This window comes from Gouania willdenowi, chromosome 17 (genome assembly GCF_900634775.1).
Source record: "Gouania willdenowi chromosome 17, fGouWil2.1, whole genome shotgun sequence".
Lineage (NCBI taxonomy): Eukaryota > Metazoa > Chordata > Actinopteri > Blenniiformes > Gobiesocidae > Gouania > Gouania willdenowi.
In genome coordinates, this window is record NC_041060.1 from 24,516,766 (window position 1) to 24,528,437 (window position 11,672).

The 11,672-nt window shown below is 37.8% G+C and overlaps 1 protein-coding gene across 1 annotated transcript; it reads left to right on the top strand.

The window, feature by feature from the left end:
• Window positions 1–4,168: 4,168 nt before the first annotated feature.
• tmem70 (transmembrane protein 70) lies at window positions 4,169–11,672 on the top strand. The gene is made up of 3 exons (XM_028471912.1): window positions 4,169–4,427; window positions 7,972–8,071; window positions 9,537–11,672. The coding sequence occupies exons 1-3, from the start codon at window positions 4,254–4,256 to the stop codon at window positions 9,980–9,982; spliced, it is 720 nt and encodes a 239-aa protein (XP_028327713.1). The 5' UTR covers window positions 4,169–4,253; the 3' UTR covers window positions 9,983–11,672.

Genomic DNA, 11,672 nt, shown 5'->3' on the forward strand with positions numbered 1-11,672 from the left:
AGTCCTTCCCTCAGAGGAGCTAACAAGCTAACATCATCCCGACAGCAACATCACAGTAAAATAACATGCACTGTTAAAAGCATATTAATGCAGCACTTCTCTCTCTCAATGTGCACACACCTCAGCAGCAGCAGCAACAACACAGTGTCACTTACAGCAGCCCACACAGAGGCTGCTGCGCGCACATGAACACATGCACTACAGAGTTCTAGTGTAATAATTACAAATATAATGTAAATCAAGCAGCAGTAATTACCTTTCAAGCAGAAAAATCACCAATTCCATCTTCTACTCCTCCAGACCATACACTGCAACAGCTGTCAGACAGTCCATCAAACACAATCCTGGCTCTGATTGGTTCTTTTTGCTCGGTCGCGGTGCATTCTGGCAATCTGCCAAAGGCTGCAGGGGGGGACTTAATGGGCCTGTTGTTTTCACACAAACTACTAGTTTCATGTAAAGCTGTCCTTACATAAAGACAGCTTTAGTAAATATGTCAAAAAAGTCACTTTTATAGGAGTTGCAGACTGCATCTTTAAGACAAATTTTGCTTCCGAAAGGACAAAATTTGTATAGCAAAAAACAAATTTTATACAAAACAAAAAGCACGAACAAAAGCAACGATAATTTATTCTGCAGTAGAACAAGATTGAAAATTGTTCCAGAATTATAACAGAATTCACCTGTACTTTGTACACAAAATTTGTCTTTGTTTGTTGAATTGTGGCACAAATATAACGCCATAGAGAACAACTTAATAGGGTTAGCAGCAGCAGGTTGAGGTCAGAGGACTTACAGATAACTCAGTGTGTGTGTGTGTGTGTGTGTGTGTGTGTGTGTGCAGACTTACAGCACACAGACGAGTAGAATCAGCGCCATTCAAACAGAACAAACCTCTTTTTTCCTGCGTGCACTTCAAACAATCCCTTCTTCTCCTTTCATCAACTTTAATCAAACAACTTGAATCCTGGCTGTGAAATATTTTCTATGAAGGATGAGTTAATATGATTTGTGTTTAAATCAATCACGGATCTGAACAGATGTGTTCAGTTCTTACGGAAGAAGAACAGCTGGATCTGTTACTTTTGGAGATCTCAAACCAGCAAACAGTCAAACGTCTACAGAGTTTCAGTCACATAAAAAGAAGTCCCAGATCTCAGCAGATCTAACCAGATTCTACCGAGTTTTTGATACATTGGCTGCGCTCATCGGAACATGTGAGTTGATCTTGCAGATTTGTGCAGTTTTTAGTCAAATTTTTATTAAAGTTTGAGTAAATCTGAGCTAATCTGACCAAGAACTGTGCAGGTCTGAGCCAATGTTTTGCCTGTCTGAGCAGATTGTAACATAAATTGAGCTAATATTTGCTCAGTCTTCTGAGCAGATCTCAGTAGATCCTATAAGATCTGTGAAGGTTTAGGTGAAATTTGAGCTGAATTTTGTCGATTTAAGGCAATTTCAGTTCAACAACAGTTCAAGTAGATCTAAGAAAATCTGAGTAGATCTGTTTAGATCTGAAGATCTTGTTGTTCCTCTGTCTTCCTTTATGCTTCTCTTTACGTTTGTCTCCTCGTCCGGTTAAACTCGTTCACATTTGGGGTTGGTGTTACACAAACCCCTGATCCTGTCTCAATTTGATTAAAGATGGGATTATAATCTGGTTACTTTTTGTCCCTGTGACCTCGGCAGTCTGTGCTGTGTGTTTAAGCTGTTCTCTCTGTTTGTGTTGAAGCTGAGCAGAGCATATCTCAGTTACAAAAGAAGAAAAACTGCTGTGTCATGCTTTGTTTCACAGACTTCCGTGTCGGCGTGTAAAAACTTTCATTTTGCCTGTTTTAAAAAGAAAAGAAGCAGTTCAACGAGCCATGTTCCTGTTTTTATTTGGCTTTCTGTAATAAATGGTTTCTTCTGCAGTCTCCTTTTCCATTGCTGAGCTGTGTCCCCATGCACAAAGAGATGCTGAGTCAGCTTTGATCTGGTTTTCAGTGAACGCCAAACACATTATTTATAAAAACGTGACATTAATTCAATATTTCCTCATCATTAGTCATCACTAATAACTGAATAATAAGAGAAATAATTCAGTTTTATGTTGTGAAAAATAAATACATTTTGGTTGACAGGTTATTTCGTTTCGTGGTGCTCCACTTAACCAACATGCTCAGCAGAGAAGCCCAGACAGTTCTCTCCTCAGCCACTTCTAGGAGCTCCTATGAGGAGATCCCTGGGAGTTCCCAGGCCAGCACAGAGGAGTGGTCTCTGCATCATATCCTAGGTTGGCTCCATGATTTCCTCCCAGCTGGAAATATCCAAGAGGCTTCCTTACCAGATGAACCACCTCAGCTGGCTCCTAAACATGTGGAGGAGCAGCGTCTATTCTTGGCTCCTCCCCAATTATTAAAACAATAGAATTGACTTTAATAGAAGTATCAAGATCTAAAATGATTTGTACACTTTTTTCTATTTTTACTTTTTAACTTATTTTCTACTGATTTCTATATTTTATTAAGAATTTACTAATTTGACTAGTTTTAATCCCTTTATATATCCTCACAAATTCAATGCAACAGACATTGGGTTGCATACTACTATTCTCGACTCGAGCTTTATGCCTGATTTTTTTAATACATGAAAGTTAAAGAGTAACTAAACCCAGAGGTTTTGGTTGACGTGTGGCTGGAAATTTGAAAAATGCCTTATTTAAGACACACCCAGTCTATACTATAAAATCTTCATAGAACAATCTACTACTGAAGAGTCGCTATACTTCTTTATTTACAATCCAACCCACTCACCACTAATTGCTGTTGACATGGCATTTCACAAAAAAAATATGCCAATTTGAAATGCTTTTACAAAAATGTCAAGAGTTGGGCTAAAATCAATGAACAATACGACATCATATCCAAATTACGTTTGTTTTCAGCAGAAAAAAGTGGTTTAGGGGTTTAGTATCTCTTTAAATGTTAGTTTGTCTTCACATTGAAACGATATATCACATGACTATGTTCCGATAAATTTAGGAATTACTCTTGAGGCTCTTGACCTCCGCCCATAGAATATCCATGACAAATTACAGCCCGATTCAACGAGCATTAACAGAGGAGTAGTCATTTGAAAAATTGAGCCCCTGGGGGCCTCCTGGCGCCCCCCGTAGCACATATGGGGTAATGGGCCCCATTCATATATTGGTATATGTCAATGATTCGATACCACCAACTTTCGCAATATTTGACTCAAATAAATGAGAAAACAACTTTAACAGAAATTGCCTAAAAAAGGGGGGTGGGCCGGACCCCTCGAGCCCCAATCAAATTGTGCGAGGCATAATCGTAATCTACGTTGAATTATCTTTGAAGCAATATATCACACGACTATGTTCCGATAAATTTGGAAATTACCAGAAATGGGGGCTGGCCCCCATTAAAAAAAGGGCCTCATTATATTCATTCATAGAGTATTCATACCAAACTGCATTCAGATTTAACAAGAACTAACGGAGGAGTAAACATTTGAAAAATGGGGCCCCCAGAGTCCCACAGTTGCCCCCATGACACATACGGGGTAATGGGCCCCATTTATATATTGGTATGTGCCAATGATTCGGTACCACTAACCGTCGTAATATTTGACTTGCAAATAAATGAGAAATCAACTTTCTTTCTTTTTGTCTTTTGGGGCCCCTTTTCAGGCTTCGATGCATACACATCCATAGATTATACCCGATCAGTTCACGAATAACAGAGGAGTAGCGATTTTAACTAGGAAGAAGAAGAAGAAGAAGAAGAAGAAGAAGAAGAAGAAGAAGAAGAAGAAGAAGAAGAAGAAGAAGAAGAAGAAGAAGAAGAAGAAGAAGAAGAAGAAGAAGAAGAAGAAGGTCAACGTTTTATTTGTTCATTGGATTATGTTAGGGTCATAATCTCAGCACAGAGGTAAACTCAGTACACCTAAAAAGGGCATTACCTTCTTTTTAATGTTGTAGCTCTTAGAAGTGGGGAGTAGATAAATATAATGAGTGAATTAGGTCATTAGTGTGAATGGGTGCAGGTTTTATTTTTTTTTTTATGGGGATTTTTATTATGTAATCTTACACTGTGTGACTCACACTCCAGAGCAGAAGGTGGCGGTAATGCGCTATTAAGATGTATGCTAACCGCCATAACACACGAAGAAGAACTCCATAGAAGAAGAAGAAGAACCTGAGGACGTTCCCATGTGTTAGCACCGATTCATGTACATCGTGTTTAGTAAAAATGTTCACCGTTAGGTTTCTGTGTAGGTCACCGGCTTACTTCATTTCTAAGCGGTGCTCCAGCGTCTGTTTAACCAAACTGAGTCATTCTGCTTCCTTTCATTTCCCCGCTGGGAATGTGAAACAGACATCACTATTCTGTCCGTTCAGAAGGTCGATTCCCGGTCAAACTGAGGTATTTAACCCCGTTTATCTCTTTTTGCACGGTTTACATAACATGAACAAGTCGTTAGCACCGATGTTTGCCCAGTTAATAAGGACGTCGTTGATGTTGGGGAGGAAATAAGGTAGTTTCTAGGCGTTTGATATTAAGTGGTGATCATTTTTAGCTGGCCACCTACTTCCGGTCAGGTTGCTAGTAGCAACGGCAACTCTCGTTGCTTAATTGGAAAAGTGTTTTAAGAAAGGAGATAAACTTGTAAAAGTCTAATACATCACAATGGGTTGTGTAAATAGTTAAAATCATCAGTAGTTAATATATATATTATAATGATAAAGTTTAATCTGTTGGACTTGATGTTGGTCATTATTTTTTGACTTATTTTTTATGTTGCAATTTTCGTCATTTGTAGTCACCAAAATAGCAGTATTTTTGTTGTAAATAAGAATTAAAGCCACTTTAATCCTATTCAAGTAATGTCCTCAATATTCCTTTTAAAACGATCACCACACCTTTTTACAGTTTCCATTAAAGCAGGTAATGTTTATGTAAAAGTGTTGTATAAAATAACACCAAATCTGTTTTCGGTCTACATTTTGACTGACTGAATACCTATTTTGAATGCTGTTTATTCTATATAATATGCATGTAAAACTATGTTTTGTGTTCAATATTCAGCCTGACTTCATCCAACCTATTACCAAATGTTTGTGTTAGTTTAATTTGTAAGTGTTGGTCTTGCTTATATGACGTAAACATGAACTTTGGTGAAAATTATATTCAATCTGGCAGTTAATATTGTTTATTTCAATATTAAACATAATATATTTATAAATGCTTAAATTTACCATAGCTCATTTTTGATGCAATAGTGACACCAGGGTCTTGTACTACAAAGCTGGATGAATATATTCAGGATGGATACCTCTACGTAAACTGGTTTCTCTTAACCAAACATTCACATTCCCATAGCAGCTGTACTACAAAGATGATTATCAACACGTTAACTTAAGCCAAGCGATTCGTGTGCACTCGCATTAAAAGGGCGGAGATTGCTGCATCTGACCAATCACAAACATAGAGAAACCTACGTTAAGTATCATGGAGGAACAGACAATTATTCTTAAAAATATGAAGAATTCTAATCCATCCAAATGGAAGCATTAAAAATATGGAGGTTTTAGAATTTTTATTTACAGTTCAAAATGATGATAATATAAATATGACCAGCAACTCACGAAACGACAACAAAAACACACAAAGTAAGATTTTAAAAAAAATATGCTGAATAATACAAAGAATAGACAAACAACAAATTACCCAAAATGACAAAACACACACTAAGAGATAAATACTGTTACACGCAACACAAAAAAAGAAAACAGACACACTAGATGAGAGGAAAACACACAAGATCACTACAAAATACACACAAATGACAGAGAAACAACCCAACAAAAAAAAACACACACTCAGAGATAGAATAATTTAAATAATACCAACAACTAGGGGTGTGGGGGGAAAAAATTGATTTCACGATATATCATGGTTTTTTGGGTGCCGATTTTAAATAAATTTTTTCTTTTTTTTTTAATCGATTTCAAAAAAAATTATTCATTTTTTAAAAAAAATTTCTCAAACTTTTCAGGTCAGTGTGTTCAGTGACCTAGAGCACATATGCAATATGTATGCAGAGGAGGCATTTTGTTTTCATATGATCTGTTGTTTAAACACAATAGGATACAACTTTTTTTTTTTTCATTGTCAGTAACTCAGGGTACTTTATCCTTTATGTTCTCACTTACAGTGGTTACAATGCTTTCAATGTGTTGCAATGGTTACTTGTTGACTTTATTTTATGATGGCAGTGTGTAAAACTGCATTTTCTTTTATTCAGCGAAAATGTGCAAAAACGCTAATAAATAATAAATAGAATGTTTTGAAGCAAATATTTTTGACTCAATTTGTCCTCTGAATGATCAATATTTTCTGATTGATTTTTCATCTCCACGTTTAATTTTGATATTAACTGGGAAGAATATTGTGATATTGCGATATCGTGTCGTGACCCAAGTATTGTGATACGTATCATATTGCAACATCCTTACCAATACTCACCACTACCAACAACACACAAAATAAAAAAATATATAGACTGAAAAATAAAAAGAACAGACAACAACAAAATGACTGAATGATGATTGAAACTATTTTAATTAGAAAACGAACTGAAAATACAAAGGAAATGATAAAAACTCTTAGGGAAACCTAATGTTTAATTCCACTTAAATAAGATTCTGTAAAATGTGTGTTATAACTCATCTTGCCCATCATTATGTTCTATTGTTGTTTCATAGTAGAGAGTAAAATGTTGTAGTCGAACAAAGGGGGTACCACTGACTTACTGTATATTATTATACTGGACCTTTGCCACTTTGTGTGTGTGTGTGTGTGTGTGTATATATATATATATATATATATATATATATATATAGTGTGTGTCCTCGCTGAGGCTGTAAGCATAGCCAACAGTTCATAGTAGTGGTGTGTATTGCCTGTCATCTGGCGATATGATTCGTATCCCAATACACAGTTCACGATACAATACAATACGATATATCCCGATATTAAAATATAAGGCAATTATTGAGATTTTTTTTATTTTATGTATGACTTAAGAAACAACTAATCTGTAATTTTGTACACCTTCATGAGAACGTTATGTATGAAATATATTTTACTGGCATATTTTACACTCAAAACATTGTCTTTAATATGTCGTGCCAACAACTTCAAATAAAAAAAATAACATACAATCTGCCTGTGGTTTTTAAACCAACTTTGACTTTAGTGCAACTTAACTGAGGTATATGCCTAGAATAACAAATAAATGCAGAAAGTTAGTACTTCCTTTTTAGATTTTTTTTTTGAAAAAACACAAGCTGGTCAACATGCCCACTGCCCAGCATGTTGACCGGCTGGGAAAAAAAATAAAAAATTGATATGGATGCATTTTGAATTGATCCAAGAATCACATGAAGTAATATTGCAATATATCGCCAAATTGATTTTTTTCTTCAACACCCCCAGTGCATATGAATGAATGAATAAATTAATGAAATTATCGATCCGTGGATATGAAGAGCGCCTGACGCACGGCAACACCTGACAAATGTAGGTCAGTCCATCAGATGAAAATGTATGTTTCCTAAAGGATGTCATCAGGTAAATTAAAGGATTGCATTTATTCATAAATATCTATTTTCTCAGCGCAGCTGTCAGATCTGTGCAATAACCAGGATCTTTTAAAAAAAATAAGCCCGTCATTTTATAAGAAAAGTGATTGGTCAGGAGGTGGGACCTTTATACTTGCTCAGATCTTATCCAGTTAGGTGTTCAGCCTACGTTACCATGGGGATTTATTAATCTCCGAAGTTAGAGCGATACGAGGAAATCCGGCTTCATAGTACAGGCCGCAGGTCTTAAAAAGTACGCATTTTTTTCTCGTGCACACCAGTCATCTAAATATGAGTGTTAATGTTCTACTTTTTTTCTGCAGTTTTCTTCCTGTCGTCTGCCCACACGCTGCCTCTCCACCAACGTTCACTCTGAGGATGGAACTCTTATTTACAGTGGCTCCCTCGCCACAGCTGTTAGAGGTCAGTCTCTTTTTTTTTTTACCATTAGTTAACCTTTAAAGTTCTTGCTTCAAGCCTTGTAGTATCCACTTCCCACCACATGGTGGCGACCAGAGGCAGTCTTTTTTTCAGCTGATGGAGAAAAACATCGCTGGAAGCACTGGGGAGGAAGACTTTGTGCATTAGTTCAGCTGGTGTTCATTATTACTGCAGAAGTGATGATTTAATGCTGTCACTCAGCGTTTACATTAATCTGATGCACGTCTTCAATCACAATACATAAACACTGTAGATGATAGTTATGCATTCATTTACATCCACTATTCTTAGAATCAGTCACAGTATGACATGATCACCAGTTGAGCTGTAACATAATATGCTATAGTAATTATGGGTGGGTACCTCACGATACGTGATACAAAGATCACGATAACGATTATCTCATGATATGATATATTGGTCAGAAATCAATCTACTATAATCAATGACATAAGAAAAAAAAAGATTAATTGAAAAAATACAATTTGTATTCTCTATCTTTGAAAGACAATAAATTGAAAAACTGTCCTCTGAACAGTGACACTATTTTAGTGCGACATTTCTGTAAATAAGTGTCAACATACCAATGTAAAAGAATAAGTGTTTCCAATAGTGCAATATTCCAGTAAACAATATATTGGTTCCTTCAACAAACAGTGACAACATTTCTGTGAAGATACTAGATAATGTCATGGTTTCACTGGTTTGACCTATGTTAGATCAGACTGAGGTAAAAGCAGCTCTGTGTAGGGCCCTATGATTCAACGAATCGACCAATGAAAACGTCATTTACTGCTGAACTCGGAAATGTGAATGAAACGCCATCATCATGAGGCAAAGGACGTTTGTTATGGGGAAATGTTTCGGGGGCCGCTCATTCAGTCCATGCCAGCGATAATAGGGTCTTAAACATCGTTGATACTTTACAATATTCTGGTCCCTAGTGGTGAAATAAATGATAAATGATGATAATTACGGTCTGGAATGATGTCATCAGGATCATTTAAATTAGGGTGATCAAAACTTGATCAATAAGCCTGCTCAGATTCAGTAAACTATTGATCCCTGAGGGGACACATTAATAGTGTTCTCACACATCTTTATATGATCTAAATAATTAAAAAGGAGCAGTCAGAAAAATCCATCTCAGTTCAACTAATATCTACTTTTTAAATGTCGCTTACACATTATTCTAAATTAGATTTTTATTTTTTGACATACATTTTTCTTTACTTATGATTTTCTTTTATTGTGATTTATTTTGTTTTCTCACATGAGTTAAAAACTAATATTTTCTGGGAAAATTTGATAAATATTTTAAAAAAAAGCAGAATTTGAAAGAATGAATGTGGAAAACACGGAATAAAAGAAAAAAAATTTTTTTTTAGTGTGTGGATAAGTGTGACCCTCCTGACGGGGGACGGGGTTGCTTTCTTTTCTCCTCCAGGAGTGAAGTTGTTCTCCTACAGCACTAGCGCTGCCAGCCTCATCCTAATGCCACAGTTCCTCCTGAAAACAGGACTGGGGCTGGAGAGCGTCGTCATGCAGGTGGCTTTCTGCGGAGTCATCGGCTTGTTCACCTTCCTCACGCCGGTCCTTCTCCACTTCTTCACCAAGGGTTACGTGATCCGCCTGTACCACCACCCAGACACAGACACGTACACGGCCATCACCTACAGCATCTTCCTCACAGAGAAGAAGAGCGTCTTCCACCAGAGCCAAGTCCGAATCCCGGCCATCAGCAAGATGTTCACCTCCTTCTACGCTAACAACATGGGTCTGCTGGTGAACCCGGACCTGTTTGTGTTACCACAGGACTACAACCACCTGATGGGCTATGACAAGCCTTTCAGCTTCAGCTCAGATGACATGGATCCACCTGAAAAGAGCTGAGTGTAGAGTTCTATAAATGTCATTTAAACTTCTTTGGACAACATGGTAAATAAATAAATAAAGTGACTTTAGTTGCCACTTACAGTTTTTTCTTTGCTTTAAATATATCACAGCCAAAGGTTTCTAAATGATGCCAAAGTGATCATAACGTATCAGTCAGTGATTGTGGCTCTACTGATTAGATATTCACCAACTTGTCCACAATCGATCACATCCCTACTGTATCTTAGCAGAGTTAAAGCTGCAGTATGTAAGTTTTTTTGCCGTCATTTGGTCAAAAATCCATCATCTTTGAGCATATTGTAATCCAAAATTTTCTGAGTGGACAGTGAATTTGTTCTCCTCCTGGCTCAGTAAAAGACATTTATAAATCCAGGAGCGTCACAGCCAATCAGAGATCTTTCTACAAACACGTGTGCTCCATGAGCTGTTTTGGGCGTTACTATTGGCTGCTCGACTGAAGTCAGGCGCGTTCACGTACCAAGTGTAATGGAGGACGTTCCCACAGAAGTCTCCATTTCAGCGTTAGACAAACAGTTACACAGCAAATTAAGCGGAAAAAGGCAGACTGAGGTGGAGAAGAAACGATCTGAAGGCACAAAGATACTTGGGAGGAACGGATCGCTTTGCGGTTACTCTGCAGGGTCCGCCTGACGTACTGGTGTCAGAGGGAGAGTGATAACAGACTGGATAAATCGCTCGTAAACCTAAGAGAAGCATATCCAAGGTGAATTAATTTTATACATAAAGCCGTTGTTACTCTAACCCCATTAGAACCCTCCATCTAACCAAAAAATGCCAACAGCTCAAAAGGTGTCATAATTTAGCGAATGACACTTAATGACAGCCTTCAAGACACATTATTCATGCTAATGACAATGTAATGTCAGCCTTATGTATAAGACGTTAAGAAAAGTGTTAACATAATGTCATAGTGCCATAGTATAAAACGATATCTGGGATTTAGCAGAACTTCTGCCCTCTTGGGGTGAGTTTGGACATCCATTCTGTAGAGCAGAGTTCTTAAATTGTGGTGTTTCACAGCAGGCCTGTTGGGAATGAGATGTAGCTCAACTCTGCGTTGACTTTGTAGAGCATATGTCAAACCTGTGGCCCAAGGCTTAAATCTGTCCCTTCAGAGGATCCAATTTGACCCAAAGGAGAAAGATAACAGGAATCATTGTGTAAAATACCAGCTAATTTGGTTGTAGATATCTGAGCTCCACCAAATGGGAAAACCATCTCTGCTCCCCGGACCATCAGCACTGGATCTCCTCAGTGCTGTGTTCTTTTCCCTGTACATCAACAGCTGCTCCTCCTTTCACCAGTCAGTCAGACTCCTGAAGTTTGTGGACGACACAACCATCATCGGACTCATCTCTGATGGAGTCCGCCTACAGGTGGGAGACAGACTGCCTGGTGTCCTGGTGCAACAACCTGGAGCTCAACGCTTTAAAGACAGTGGAGATGATAGCAGACTTCAGGAAGAACCCAACCCCCCTCACCCCACTCACCCTGGGAGACTCTACTGTGAGCTCTGTGGAGTTATTCTGCTTCCTGAGGACCATCATCACCCAGGACCTCAAGTAGGAGCTGAACATCAGCTCCCTCATCAAAAAAGCTCAGCAGAGGATGTACTCCCTACGGAAGCTGAAGAAGTTCAGTCTGCCAACAAAGATGATGGTGAACT